The 15,540-nt window shown below is 35.3% G+C and overlaps 1 protein-coding gene across 2 annotated transcripts in view; it reads left to right on the top strand.

Annotated features, from left to right (window-relative positions):
* Positions 1-421: 421 nt before the first annotated feature.
* LOC109068907 (polypeptide N-acetylgalactosaminyltransferase 3-like) overlaps positions 422-15,540 on the top strand; it is a 23,173-nt gene continuing 8,054 nt past the window's right edge. The window contains exons 1-7 of one of the 2 annotated variants that reach the window (XM_042764309.1): positions 422-624; positions 1,602-1,805; positions 2,963-3,547; positions 10,426-10,598; positions 14,132-14,281; positions 14,689-14,923; positions 15,441-15,540. The exon at positions 15,441-15,540 is cut by the window's right edge and continues 18 nt beyond it. In XM_042764309.1, coding sequence (XP_042620243.1) covers positions 3,051-3,547; positions 10,426-10,598; positions 14,132-14,281; positions 14,689-14,923; positions 15,441-15,540 — 1,155 coding nt within the window. In that variant the 5' untranslated portion in view covers positions 422-624; positions 1,602-1,805; positions 2,963-3,050. The remainder of the gene's footprint in view (positions 625-1,601; positions 1,806-2,962; positions 3,548-10,425; positions 10,599-14,131; positions 14,282-14,688; positions 14,924-15,440) is intronic. The other variant, XM_042764310.1, reaches the window with a different exon arrangement.

The raw sequence follows: 15,540 nt of genomic DNA, 5'->3' as shown, positions 1-15,540 counted from the left end.
TGAAACAGTATGCAATATGCAAGGATAAACTGCATAGCGTCATAGTATTTTCATTTATGACAAAAGGTGATGCACCTAGTTAGAGAGACCAGGGCTAGTTGTCTCACTGGTCTTGTGTGTGTGTGTGTGTGTGTGTGTGTGTGTTGTTTAATTTAATATTTTATTTTTTTTTTTTTTTTATATTTTATTTTATTTTTTTTTTTTTTTTTTTTTTTGTGTGTGTGTGTATATTCAATATAATTATTACCTTACATTATTTTTTTAATAAGGTTTACAGAATAAACTTTTAGCCTTCTAGTGTTCCAGTAACAATTTAAGTTGTGCAATAAATCCACATCAATTTGATGTCCAATAATAAACTTGAGTTTCATCAGAAGCAGTTCATATGTCAACCTCCAGCAAGACTCTGACTTTCTCACTAAGCTCTGTTACAGAGAGATGCATCAACACGAAAAGACACAGTGGGAAGTTAACTCTCCAGTATCCTACAGATGAACACTCTGAGCCTCTCTGGTATTCTTCTCTTGTCCGGTTTCTTTTCTTTGCCCTGCAAACACAGAAGCTCTTTATGAAGTCCATGTGCACGGGCACACGGTGATTAAATCCTCGGGCTGAGCATGTCTGGTGAGTGTTTCCTACAGCTACATTCTGTTTAACAGGAGTCATTTATTGTGGTAATACGTCTAAGTGAGATACTAAGTGATCTCACTGATGTCGCGAGGGATTCTGCATGAACAAAACTGTTTAGAGTCGTGGGAATAATGACGGGACCCTTCGCTTGTGGAAGATTTAGGTTTGTGTAACAAATTTTTAGAGGGAATGCAGGGTGCGAATTATGATGGGGGTCTGACTCCACTAATTAAGGTTTAAAAGACAGTCAAAACAAAAGGTCGGGGGGTCTTAAAAGTATATGCACCGTTCTTGTTGCATGTGAGTTTAAATGCATAATTAAGTCGCGTTCTGAAAGATTTTAGTAACTACAAAAGTTTAGATTCAGAGTGCGCTAAACACGCAAAGTCGCTTTCATCTGAAGTAACCATAGCAACAGTAGAGTGTCAGAGCGAGCGCTTTTATCGGTCACAAGGACTAATAACAGAGAGATCATTATAGAGATCAATGGTCGTACATCAACAAAATACACCCGGGCATTATCAATTTGTTATTTATTGTTTATTATATATTTAAAGCATATTCAAAAGGTCTTTGTTTCGTTTAAAACGTCTTAGCCGACTGCGCCCAAAAATTATTGCAATAAATTATTTTTAAAAAGAAGAGTAATTTGCTCGTGATTCGACGCTGTTTGATCGCGTTCCTGCTCCTTGTGCAACATCCCTGTAGAAATTCCTGTTTAAAAAGTATAAAAAGTAGAATTTCTTGTAATGAGGAAGCTAAAGAGGGTAGGTCAAGCCAAAATAATAAATTAATACATTGCATTACAAATTCAACATTTAATTTTAAATTTTAGTAAAGAGACGCAACAAAAAGTGTTTTTTTTTTTTTTTTTTTTTTTTTTATATTGACATATTAAATACTCAACCCTATAAGTGTAAGAGCAATATTTTTAACAGTTCAAATGTTGACGTTGCTGGACACCCTAACAGAATGAAGGCACATGTGGCGTTTACGCACGCGTTACGTCAGGCACGCCCCTTTACCTGAGAGACGCGCACCTGGATCCAACGACGCGGAAGTCCGGCTGAGATTACTTTGCCATCGCGCTGATCATCAGTTCTTCTTTGGGACAGTCGCTGTGGAAGTTCAAAACTCTTTTGGATATGAACTTACACGATATTTAAGCGCAATCGGTATGTCTCACTGTTTTTTACTGTCTCGGCTTCATAACGTTTGTTTACTGACTGTGCACTGATTCATAGTTATGGACAGATGGTGTTATTGTGCTTATAATGATTAACCCTAAAATGCCTCAAAATTACAGCTATAAAGCAATACGTGTCGAGTTAAATTGACTTTTTATCTGACATAACAGGAATAGCCTACCTCGTGTAAAGTGTCTAAATGGTCTCATTTTACCCCATTTTCAATTTTATGGAATGTTGTAAAATATTCATGTTTAGATTAATATTTAGTAAGAAAGTAAATCCCAAATTGGCTTTTTCTTTTCTCTAAATTACAGTTCTGGAACAACACGAACACAGGATTAAAGTGTATTTTCAATGACAAAACAGTTTTTTTTTTTGTAAAGAATATGCATCTAACTGGATGCATGTTGATTATTTTGACCTACATTTACAAGGGGAAACATGAACATGCATTCTAGGGTTGAAAGAACCAAAATGAACAAACAGTTTTCCCCTTTATATTGTATATGCCAAAATAATGTGAATCAAAAATGAGATGCAATTAAATCCATATTTGTTACTAAAAACATTTAGCAATTTCATTTTGCATACACAAAACCAAGCCTGGAGTTCCAAGCCTGTGAAGTTTCACACAGCAGCACACACTTGGTTGTCTGAAAAATGTTTTTAGTAAAGCATGCATCTTATTGTAAAAAAAAAAAAAAAAAAAATCGATTGACGTTATTGGCCTGTACAATATATGCATTCTAGGGTTAAAATAAATGTACAAACAAAAAAATATTCTGCTTCCTTAAATTGTGATTTTTAAAAAGATAGACAGAGCTGTCAAGTCTGATGTTTGTAATATGATTAATACTTTTCAATTGGTTAAAAGGTCCAATTATCATTTGGAAAGTTTCTGTTAAAATTCTCTCCAAGAGAATGTTTTTGAAGAAATTAAGTTCCCAAAATTACCTCTCAAGTGAAGAACGATTCCCCAGCCACCTAAAAGAGGCTTAAATATCAAAGAAAACATTTATGTTGGACGTTCAGAACTGGAGTTTGCAACTTTTCCGTTCTCAAGCGAGTTGTCAGAAGTGTTGGACTTGTTCGCGGTGCTCTGCTGCTCATATATCAGTGTTGTCTTTTTGTCCCATTCACAGGTTTGACAGCCGATTATGTTATGCACAGGGTGTGTGTCAGGTGTAGCTTTGTTTCTCACACTCTGAGTGCCGGCTCCGCCTCAAAAGAATGACGTTCTTCCGCAGGCTTCTGCGCAGACGGCTGCACCCATGGAAGCTGGCTATAGTGGCACTGGTGTTCGTGACGTTCCTGTTTCTGATGCAGCGAGAGGTGGTCAGTCAGAACCCCCAGGACGAACCCTGGCTCAAAGGGATTGTGGAGAAACGGGACGGCGTTCTTGAGATGGTCATGGGGGCGGTGAATAACTTCCGGGACGCTATGCCGAAGATGCAGATAAAAGCTCCGGTGAGGAAGCAGGATAGCGAGGGCGGCCCGGCCTGTCTATCCGGATACTACACGGCTGCTGAGCTCCGGCCGGTCCTGGAAAGGCCACCGCAAAACCCCAGCGCCCCGGGGGCTTCTGGGAAGGCTTTTCACACTGACAATCTGAGCTCATCGGAGCAAAAAGAAAAGGAGAGGGGAGAGGAGAAGCACTGCTTTAATTTGTTTGCCAGTGATAGGATCTCACTAAGCAGAGACCTCGGCCCTGATACAAGACCTCCAGAGTACGTACCACCTGTTTGCTTTATACACCTTATCACACTTCAACAGACATCTTAAAGGAATAGTTTACCTAAAAATTTTAATTAAGTGAGAATGTTTTCACCCTCAGGCCATCCAAAGATATACTGTAGATGAGTTTTTGTTCATTGGAACACATTTGGATAGATTTAGCATTCCATCACTTGCTCACCAATGGATCCTTTGCAGTGAATGGGTGCCGTCAAATGAGAGTCCAAACAGCTGATAAAAAATCCAATAATCCACAAGTAATCCACACCACTGTTTGAAACAGGAGAGAAATCTGCACAGATCAAGCTCTGTTTACAAGCAAAAACAGCCCAAAAGAGCTCTAAACAAACGTGTTGGTCGATTTTGATGTGAGAGACAACAAGAGATGGACTTTGATGGATTTTCACTGGAGGAAGCGTTATTATGGATTGTGGACTGGTATTTTGACAAGAAGCAACATTTTAAAGGTAAAACACTTTAATGATGGATTTGTTTCTTACAAATATGCAGCTTTTCACTTCACACAATGTTAACTGATGGACTGGAGTGGTGTGGATTACTTGTGATGTTTTTATCAGCTGTTTGGACTCTCATTCTGACGGCACCCATTCACTGCAAAGGATCCATTGTTGAGCAAGTGACGTAAAGCTAAATTTCTCCAAATCTGTTCCCATGAACAAATAATCTTATCTACACCTTGGATGGCTTGAGGGTAAGTAAATTTTCATCAAATTCTTATTTTTCCTTTAATGTTTGTTTTTCAGTTACAGCAGCATTTGATTGAGCGAGATGTCTGTTAAGTCTCTAGTCAGTTCATATAATAAAATATTATTGTCTTAGTGTAGTATTTTTTACAAGAATATAATCAATTGAGGTGTGCAAGTTATTATTTGGATGCAGTATCTGTTTCTTTCACTTTAATATATTCAGGGTTTTCTTCAGAAATATCAAGGAATTTTAAAACTGTATTTAATAAAATACATGGTCATACAAATTTATGAAGTGACTATATGTTTTTCTAGTTCTGCTTAGTTTTTAATGGTTTAATCTAATGAATATTGCATTCTGCGAGCCTCATTCAAGAAACTTGAGCAAAGCAGATGTGTATCAAATCATTCTTGCATAAATTCTTGCATTTAGTTCAATTAAACTATTTATGTAAGAATTGAACTACGATTTGCACAGAACTTTGTTCATGTTTCATATAGTAGTCCTTGTAAATGCAATCTCTATGACATTTAACCCAGATAAAATATATATATATATATAAAATGCAGCATCCAATAATGATGACCGTACGACAGAAAAAGTCACAAAGAAGTGGAGATTCATTAGTCATAAAGTGGGCACCCTTTATATTGTAAATGTTAAGCTGAAAGAAAAAATATATCTATACAGTCATGTTGCAACACAAATGTATTGTAAACATTTTAGAAGGTCCTTGTGTAAAACTGACATGCAATAGTGTGATCTGCTTTTTTTTTTTTTTGCTGAATCACCCTCTGATGTGTGTTATGCAACTCTGGCTATCAAAATTCAATCCAAAAGTAACATGCGGAGACCACCTCGTAGATCGAAATGGTATTATAATTCCATTGGCAGCAGAGAAAAACACAAAAATACAATGAGGTCCAAACTATCAGACTGAGATTATTTATTAACATTTTTCTAATCTAAAACATTTTAAATATCTAACAACATCATGTATTTAGTATTTGTAATGTGGCATACAAAGTGCAGATTCTAAAGTATTTTTTGAAAGAATTTTGAACATTTTAACAAATATGTTCATGTGCATAGAATCTAGAAGAGAATCTGTTCATCTGGCAGGATAATCAGGGACTCTGTGAAACTACAGACTAGCTTTTGTCCTGTTATTTAAACATGTCTACTCAGATATTGCTACAAATTACAGACTGAGACAAAGATGATCTTTTTTCTCTAACTAAACACATTTGTTCTTGCCCTTATTGCTTTACTGGGGTGATGTACATAAAACCAGAGTTGCTATTGCTCATTGTTATACAAAGTGTCACACAACACACAATTAGGAATCTGCAGAATGAAGTCCAGATGAGGACTGGTGATATAGCCAAAATAAATCTTGATATTTATGTCTTTACTCTAAAAAGGCTTAGAAGGGTGATTGTGTTTCATCATCAGTTCAACGAAAAAACTTTTATAGCCAAATAAGTTTTACTTTTTTATTGAAAGAAGTAGAATACAATAAAATCTAGTTAAAATAATTCAGATATGTAATATTATTCATGTATATGCACCAATATAAAAATACATAGTACATTTAAAAAATATAAAATTTCTGAGAAATGATGCAAATGGAATGTTGAATCAGTGTAGAACTGACTCATAATCATGGACAGATTCTGATCCTCAGAAATCAATCAAATATGGCTTTCAGATCGATTAATCCAAAATAAATGTTTGTGTTAACATAATATGTGTGTGTACTGTGTATATATGTAAAAAATTATTTGTTGGTTTAACTTAAAAAAGTAAGTAACCTGGATGCCTTACATTTTGAGTTCATTGAAATGAAGAATTTCAGTTATTACAAAGATATTACAAAAATCGAATATTTTGTTCTAAGAATTAAAGATTTTTTTTTTTAACTTGATGTTGTTTTGTTGTCACAACTTTGTTTTAAATATTGTATCAACTTATTCAAGCAATCAAGAGCATTAAGTAAACTTTCAAATTTAGGTTTACTCGACTACATATAGCTTGTTATAACAATTACCTAAAAAGTTTACATGGTTGCCTTTAAAATTATGAGTTAAATAAACTTCAACACAAGTTAACACGACATAAAAGCTTTTTGTTCACTCATTATCCTGGCATAACAGAGAGCACAAATAAACCATAATTAAAAAATTAATGTTTATTAAAACATCTACATGTTAATTATGAAATTTATGTTTATTATGTATTTATATTATTTATATATATATATATATATATATATATATATATATATATATATATATATATAATATATATATATATATATATATATATATATGTATGTGTGTGTGTGTGTGTGTGTGTAAATGAGTGTGAAAATACACTGTAAAAAAACAACATATTTTCTCGTTAATGAAACCTCTTGAGTTTTAAAAACAGAAAATGCTATTTTCTTGAAACTACATAAAAACCCATGTCAGACCCCAAATGTTGTCCCAATGAGTCAAAAACAGTTGTTTGAACAAAGAATTTCATATTCCTGAAATGTCATATGATGTGATTTCACTTTTCAAGTGTTACAAGCTGTTAGTGAATAGATAAGATACCTAAAGTTGCAAAGACTAAAGTCTCAAATCCAAAGATATATACTTTATAAAAGTTAAGACTCGTCCACGCGCTCCTAAAACACCTCGTTTAAACACACCCCACATGTCTGCGTCACTGTGTGGGAAGATTTGCATAATGCCAAATATTCACGCAAAGAAAAAAGGTGTAACTTTGATTCTCGCTGTTGCCGCTGGCTCCATGTCGTGGAGACGCTGTTTCATTGTGAAAGCGAAAATACTTTGTTTGGCTTTCCAAAAGAGGACACGACTAGAAATCAGTGGTTAAGTTGTATTTACAACACTGTTCCGGAACAGTTCAACTCACATATTCAGATGTGTGCTCCGCATTTTATGGAGGACTGTTTCCTGATCCTGGGAGAGAAGACTACAATGCCGGCACTTCTGACTCACAGTGTGTAAGTAGGTTTACATACGTACAGTATGTAAAGGATTTGCCACTGATGATTCAAACACGAGTTTTGAGCAGTGTAGAAGAGTAGCGCTTGTTGATTGTATTTTGTCGTTTCTCCGAACAAGTTAGTGTGTCAAGTGTTGAGGCCTCTAGTTTATTCTGCAATTTAGAAGTGTATCTTACATTTCTTTGCTTTGTAGGATGATTGTTATCCTCTTCACAAACATAAGCATAAGTGTCCTATAAGACTATATACTGTAGTACATATGACTATCTTATCAAGAAATTGAGTTAATAAAAGAAAGTGGTAACACTTTACAAAAAGGATCCATTAGTTAATGTATTGACTAACATGAATGAACAATTTATTGCAGTATATATTCATCTTTGTTAATGTTAGTTAATGAAAATACAGTTGTTCATTGTTAATTCATGTTAGTTCACAGTGCATTAACTAATGTTAACAAGCACAAATTTTATTTTAATAATGCTTTAGTAAATGTTGAAATTAACAAACTAAGATGAATAAATGCTGTAGAAGTATTTTTCATGCTTAGTTCATGTTAACTAAAGTAGTTAACTAATGTTAACTAATGATCCTTATTGTAAAGTGTTATGAAGAAAGTTTACTGAACAAGAAATCTTTTGTTTTCTTCATGAATGTATTGGCTGAACGAGGCATTTTGCATTGATTGAACAAACAAATTCAAATTGAGAAAACATTAGTTTTACTTAGTACAATTATTAAAATAATAGTTGAGAGAACTTAACTTTTGACCTTGAAATATTACGTTTTCTCAACAATTAATTTTACAGTGTAACTACTTGAATGAAAACATTTAAACACAAAGAAAAAAGGAAAATCAAACAATTTTGCCTTTAAGTGCTGTGACAAGTCCCGGAGAGTCAAACCCAGTGCACAACCCCTCAACGTGATACAACCCCAGATCACCAAGATGTCTTCTTCAGTTACCAGGACCACATCACTGCAGATGGATGGCGCTCACTTTGGTCACCCACAACTATAATTCCAACAGTCATGCCCTTGATGAAATCCTCTTCAGAACCTGTGTGCTTTAATAAAAATAAAGGGAAGCATTAAAATGTGCCTTTCAATAAATAAAGTAAATCAATTTACTTACAACTTTGTCCAAGCTCTACAATGTGACAGTCATTGCCGTTAAGTCTGCATAGCACTTTGATGGTTAAAACTGCAAAAGCACTTGCTGCGGTCCATCCACAAGATTGTTGAATTCTGCTGTGATCTTCAGTCATTCCAGAATACCATAAACATGAAAAGTCAGGTTTTGTCATGACAAGTTAATTTTACAATCCAGATGAGTTTTTAAATTACATAACACATGAAATTAGAACAAAAAAGCTAATTTAACACATTTGTGTCTATCCTTATTGCAGGGCTGTTTATACAAGATATTATTATTGTTACGTATGGTTTTGAACGTATGTCTAATACTGTATATTCAGGCAGCATTACAATGGGTTCCTGTGAGAGACATTAGATAAATCAGCTTATACACAGCTCTAATAGACTATTGAGATCTTTCACAAAAAAAGTTGTGGTTGTTGTATCTTTCCTCGAGTCTTTAACGTCAATGCTCTGATTTGTGAAAACTTTCACAGTGGCGTTTTGGTCAGTTAACCTTTCACTGCTTCATTAACATCACTAAATTTCACAGAGCAGTTTTGGTCAATTAACCCTTCCCTGAGTCAGTGAAATCACTATTCTAATTTGTGAAAACTTTCCCAGTGCTGTTTTGGTCAGTTAACCTTTCACTGCTTCATTAACATCACTATTCTGAACCGTGAAAACTTTCACAGTGCCGTTTTGGCCAGTTAACCCTTCACTGCTTCATTAACATCACTAAATTTCACAGAGCAGTTTTGGTCAATTAACCCTTCCCTGAGTCAGTGAAATCACTATTCTAATTTGTGAAAACTTTCCCAGTGCTGTTTTGGTCAGTTAACCCTTCACTGATTCATTAACATCACTATTCTGATCCGTGAAAACTTTCACAGTCCGTTTTGCTCAGTTAACCCTTCACTGATTCATTAACATCACTATTCTGATCCGTGAAATCTTTCACAGTCCGTTTTGCTCAGTTAACCCTTCACTGCTTCATTAACATCACTATTCTGATCCGTGAAAACTTTCACAGTCCGTTTTGCTCAGTTAACCCTTCACTGATTCATTAATATCACTATTCTAATTCGTGAAAACTTTCAGTGCCGTTTTGGTCAGTTAACCCTTCACTGATTCATTAACATCACTATTCTGATCCGTGAAAACTTTCACAGTCCGTTTTGCTCAGTTAACCCTTCACTGATTCATTAACATCACTATTCTGATCCGTGAAAACTTTCACAGTCCGTTTTGCTCAGTTAACCCTTCACTGATTCATTACATCACTATTCTGATCCGTGAAAACTTTCACAGTCCGTTTTGCTCAGTTAACCCTTCACTGATTCATTAATATCACTATTCTGATCCGTGAAAACTTTCACAGTCCGTTTTGCTCAGTTAACCCTCACTGATTCCATTAATAACTATTCTAATTCGTGGAAAACTTTCACGTTTTGTTAACCCTTCACTTCATTAACATCACTATTCTGATCCGTGAAAACGTTTCACACTCCGTTTTGCTCATTATACCCGGCTCAGTTAACCCTATATCACTATTCTAATTCGTGAAAACTTTCAGTGCCGTTTTGGTCAGTTAACCCTTCACTGATTCATTAACATCACTATTCTGATCCGTGAAAAATTTCACAGTGCAGTTTTGGTCAGTTAGTACAAAAAAATTAACAGACACATCTTTTGACTTCAATAATGTATTAATAAATGCTGAAATTAACAATAACTAAGATTAATAAATGTTTTACAAATATTTTCATTGTTAATGTTAACATAATTTACCTATGTTAATAAACAAAACCTTTGAAAAATGTTACCATTATTTTTTTATATATATATTTTTTATTTGTATTTATATTTCAGTAAATGTTTATTTTATTTCAAGTAACTTTTAGTTTTTTAGTCTTTAGGAAACTTAATGGCCAAACCGACATCTGTTGGATAAAACATCCTCCCCTTTCCTTCATTTCTTTGTCTGTCTCTCTTTTCCTCTCACAGATGCATTGAACAGACTTTCAGACGCTGTCCACTCCTGCCAACCACAAGCGTGATCATCGTCTTCCACAACGAGGCGTGGAGCACTTTACTGCGGACTGTCTACAGCGTCCTGCACAGCTCCCCTGCTCTGCTGCTCAAAGAAATCATCCTTGTGGATGACGCCAGCTCTGACGGTAACTCACCTCTAGCCTGCAGCCCCACCAGACCACCCGTGTGTTTTAATGGGCGTCCGGTTTCACTCAAGCAACCCGCTTTACTAAATTCTTGTAGGCCTGCTGACACGCGGCACTCGTGAAGCAGGTTACTACAGGAAACAGAGCTGTTTGGGAATGTTCTCAGAGGAGTTTTGCTCAGCTGGTGAAGGGGTTCTGAGGTATAGAGGGCTATCAGCAGACTCTTAAAAACCAGATTTTTGACAGGTGGACAAAAAAATGCAAAGAAGAAAATGAGCATTAGAGCAATGGCTCCCAACTGGTTTTCCATCAGAAGCCATATTTGACATTAGACCTCAAGTGGCAACCAAACACTGTACAAAACTGCTTGGCAAAACCGAAGTGTCTTTATAATCATATTCTGAAATTTGGTGGTGCATTAATTAGTGTTAATGGTAACACTTTACAATAAGGTTCCATTTGTTAACATTAGTTAAACAAAGATAAATAAAAACTGTAACATATGTATTGCGCATTGTAAGTTGATGTTAGTTAATGCATTAACTAATAGGACCTTATTGCTAAGTGTTACCATTTCAATTTCAGTAATGTGGAAATGCATATGATTTTTCTAAGCCAACTAAATGTTTCTCAGCAACTAAAACATATTATGGTTGTCACACAATTCCATTGTCTGCTTTCTTTCACCTTGTATAGTTTTAGTCATGGTTTTTGAGGATGAGTGTGTGTTGCACAACCTGTCAACTACATTTGACTAACTTTGAATGGAAAATGAGTTGGCACCAAAATATCAGTTGGGCGTAAAATTGACATTAACAACAAAAAACATTTTTTCCCCTTTGTTTTAAATGTTAATGAGTCTATTTGCTTCGCTAAATATGCACAATTACACTGTGGTCAAAAGATTTGGAGTTGGTAAAGTTTTTTATATTTTTGAAAGAAGTATCTTCTGCTTACCAAGCGTGCATTTTATTTGATCATTAAAATCATTTATTATTATTATCAATGTTAAAAGCAGTTGTGATGCACAATACTTTTTTGGAAACCTTGACACATTTTTTTTTTCTGGATTTTTTTTGATGAATATGAATGTTCAAAAGAACAGTATTTATTTGAAATAGAATTCTTTTGCAACATTATAAACATCCTCGCTGTCACTTTTGATCAATTTAACGCATGCTTGCTGACTGAAAATAATGATTTTCTATGAAAACACTAATAGTTTTTTTTGAATGGTACTATATATGGTTAGTTGCATAACCACTGCGTTAGATCTCACCTATCTGTTCCTCTGGCTGAATCATTCAAGGACTGCACTTTCTCTTTTGGCTGCTCGCCATGCGAGAAATGAAAGCCAGGGAATTGGCTTTCAACTATGCTTTAACGCTCCCTCTTCTTTTAATTTCACCCTCCTTCTCGCTTTCTCAGGCAATTCCAGCTTCTGTTGAGAAAGACCAGTCTTGTGTTTGCAAGTCCCCACCCCCAGAGGCAGCCAAAACCTACAGGACACCCCGCTGCGCTGCTGTGAATCATTTTAGCTGGTTTCAGCAGGCAGGGTTTTACACCTTTACTCTTATATGAATCTGAGGAGGATAATACATTTCATGTGATATCATAAATCACAGTGTCTGGTTTGGGAAAGCCACTCTTAAACTGCAACTTCCTTAGTGACTCATAATTTAAAGTAGTTAAACGGTCAAGAAACCCTCCCTACTGATTAAAAAACTGTTTAACAGCCTAAGGCCGCATAACCGCTGGTCTGTTGTGATGGTTTATGGGGTTATTTTCAAGGTCTTGTTATTTAGTCAGACAGAGAGACCAGTTTAAAGACTAACAAATCAGTTTCGACCAGTTTTAAGCTTCTTTTGTAGTATAGCTATAATATTCTAAGTTTAATGTAGCTTAAAGGCTCTTTTTAAGCCATTGTTTACTCCCTCAAGTTGTTTTAAACCTGTATGAGTTTCTTTCAGCTGTTGAACAACACAAAAGAAGATATTTTGTAGAATGTTGATAACCAAACAGCTGAAGGTCCCCATTGACTTCCACAGTATGGAAAAAAATACTATGGAAGTCAATGGCTACCATCAACTGTTTGGTTACCAACATTCTTCAGAATATCTTCTTTTTTTGTTCAACAGCAGAAGAAAGTCATACAGGTTTGGAACAACTTGAAGGTGAGTGAAATATGAAAATTTTCATTTTTGAGTGAACTATTCCTTAGACTTTTGTACAGAAATCCAACAGAGTCGTTGTTTTAACAAGTTTCAAATATTCCATCGGTCTGTGCAACCCAGTTTGATTTCAGTTCAGTTTAGTGCTGTCATGTGCATAACATAAGTGACACTTTACTTTGAAGTTACAGGTTGCATCACTATTTTTAGCTAGTTACTCCTCAGTTCTGTATAATGTATAATATTATGCCATAGTGCTGGTCAGTGGTTTTGCCCTGAGGGCTGCTGGGAGACTGCAGACTCATGAAAGGAGATATTTATGCTTTATGAATACATACACACCCATATCTACTAGATTAAAGGTAGTGCTTGAGCTTTGTCCTGCTCCTTTGCTAAAAGAGTATCATTATGTCTTGTATCCCAGCATACTGAATCTAAAACATACCCTGACAGATTACTGGATCAGTTTGAAAGCAAAACATTCAGTTTAATCACAAACCTTTTTTAAAAGTAACACTTTCTGAAGAAGTTGGAAGAGCACATATTGACATGATTATATAAGTAAAATAAATCTGAAATATGCTTGATACTTAATAAGCATAGAAATACTTGAATAAGCATAAAACACACACACACACACACACACACACACACACACACACACACACACACACACACACACACACACAAATACATGTTGCTGTTCAAAAGTATGGGGACAGGAAGATATTTTAATGTTTTAAAAGAAGTCTCTTCTACTGCAAGGCTGCATTTGATAAATAAATAAATAAATAAATACGGTGAAAATTGTGAAATATTTTTACAGTTTAAAATAACTGTTTTCTATTTGAATAAATTTTAAAATGTAATTTATTCCTGTGATGCAAACTGAATTTTCAGCATCATTAATTCAGTCTTCAGTGTCACATGATCCTTCAGAAATCATTCTAATATGCTGATTTGCTGCTCAAGAAACATTTCTGATTATTATCAGTAGTGAACATATGTATTTTTTTCTGGAAACCATGATACATTTTTTCTTCGATGAATAGAGAGTCAAAAAAAATATTATTCAAAATAGAAGTATTTTGTAATATTATAAAAGTCTTTACTGTCACATTTTATCAATTAAACGCATCCTTGCTGAATATAAGTATTAATTTCTTGAAAAAAAAAAAAAAAAAACTAACCCCAAAATATTAAATATTTATAATAATCAGTTGTCTCATTTCATCCGCCATCTGGATGGATTTGCATTCTGAGGTCCCCTTCTCCTTGAAAGAATAAATGCCTTATAATTTTGCGAAAAGAAAATAATTATTGACTGTAAAATGCACAAACACGCATTTCTGTTTCTCGCAGAGCGACTTAAGGACGAACTGGATGAGTATCTGAAACAGCTGCACATTGTGCGTGTTGTGCGTCAGCAAGAACGAAAAGGGCTGATCACTGCGCGGCTCCTCGGGGCCTCCATGGCCTCGGGCGAATCTCTCACATTCCTGGATGCCCACTGTAAGTCAAACGAGCAAATCACTCCCCATCCAATGTGCTGCATTCACATTAACAGGGTTTGTCTCTTAATAAAACACTCTTTATAACAAGCCTGTGGTCAGTTAGAGCTGCCCAGCACTGGAAAGAACCTGATGCTTTTTAATTTTAGGCTTGTTAAACATTGATGGTGTTTTTAGAAACTGTTTGTGTCCTCTGCTGTTGTGGTTGACTAGGAGGCGGTCAGCCAGGATGCAAAAGTTGCTCAAATTAATTTAGAAGACAGTCTTATTTATGTGTTAGGGTGTTGTACGTTGAAGTAAATGAGAGTAAGAGGTGATGGTGTAGCCCAAGGCCAGAAATGTACTCGAAGATACTTATACAGATTTCAAAGTGATTTTTATCATGCAATTCCTGCTTGGTTTGTTTAGGTGAATGTTTCCACGGATGGCTTGAGCCGCTGCTGGCCAGGATAGCAGAGAACTCCACCGCTGTAGTGAGTCCCGACATCACCACCATTGACCTGAACACGTTTGAGTTCATGAAACCCTCACCGTACGGACAGCACCATAACAGGGGGAATTTCGACTGGGGCCTTTCCTTTGGCTGGGAGACTCTTCCGGATCACGAGAAACGGAGACGCAAAGATGAGACGTACCCTATTAAGTAAGGAAATGCTTAGGTTTACAATAAAAGGTTTGCCAAAAAAAAATAAACATGCCAAGACTTACATCACCTTTCAAAAGTTTGGGGTTTTTAATGTTTTGAAAGTCTCTTTTGCTCACTGAGGCTGCATTTAAATGTTAAAAAAATAGTAATATTGTGAAATATTATTACAAATTAAAATAAGTCCTTTCTATATGAATATATTTTAAAATGTAATTTATTCCTGTGATGCAAAGCTGAATTTTCAGCATCATTACTCCAGTCTTTAGTGTCACATGATCTTTCAGAAATCATTCTTCTTTTGTGTTCAGGTTTGAAACCGCATGACTATTCTTTAAATGATTAGAATAAATAGATTTGATAATGCTCAGAAGCTCATTGGATTTTGTTGTTGGTTTTCCTTTTAAATGTTTTTTTTTTTTTTTTTTTGTCCATGCACACACAAAACACAAATTTTCTGTCTAATGAAAAAACATTTAAAGAAACATTTACACTGTACTCGCATTTGCCCTCGCAGGACGCCAACATTCGCAGGGGGACTGTTCTCCATTTCCAGAGATTATTTCTACCATGTAGGAAGCTATGACGAGGAGATGGAGATTTGGGGAGGAGAAAAT

Source organism: Cyprinus carpio, chromosome A9, assembly GCF_018340385.1.
Source record: "Cyprinus carpio isolate SPL01 chromosome A9, ASM1834038v1, whole genome shotgun sequence".
In the NCBI taxonomy this organism is placed as follows: domain Eukaryota; kingdom Metazoa; phylum Chordata; class Actinopteri; order Cypriniformes; family Cyprinidae; genus Cyprinus; species Cyprinus carpio.
The sequence above is the reverse complement of the archived record's forward strand: the minus strand, read 5'-3'. Positions and strand labels throughout refer to the sequence as shown.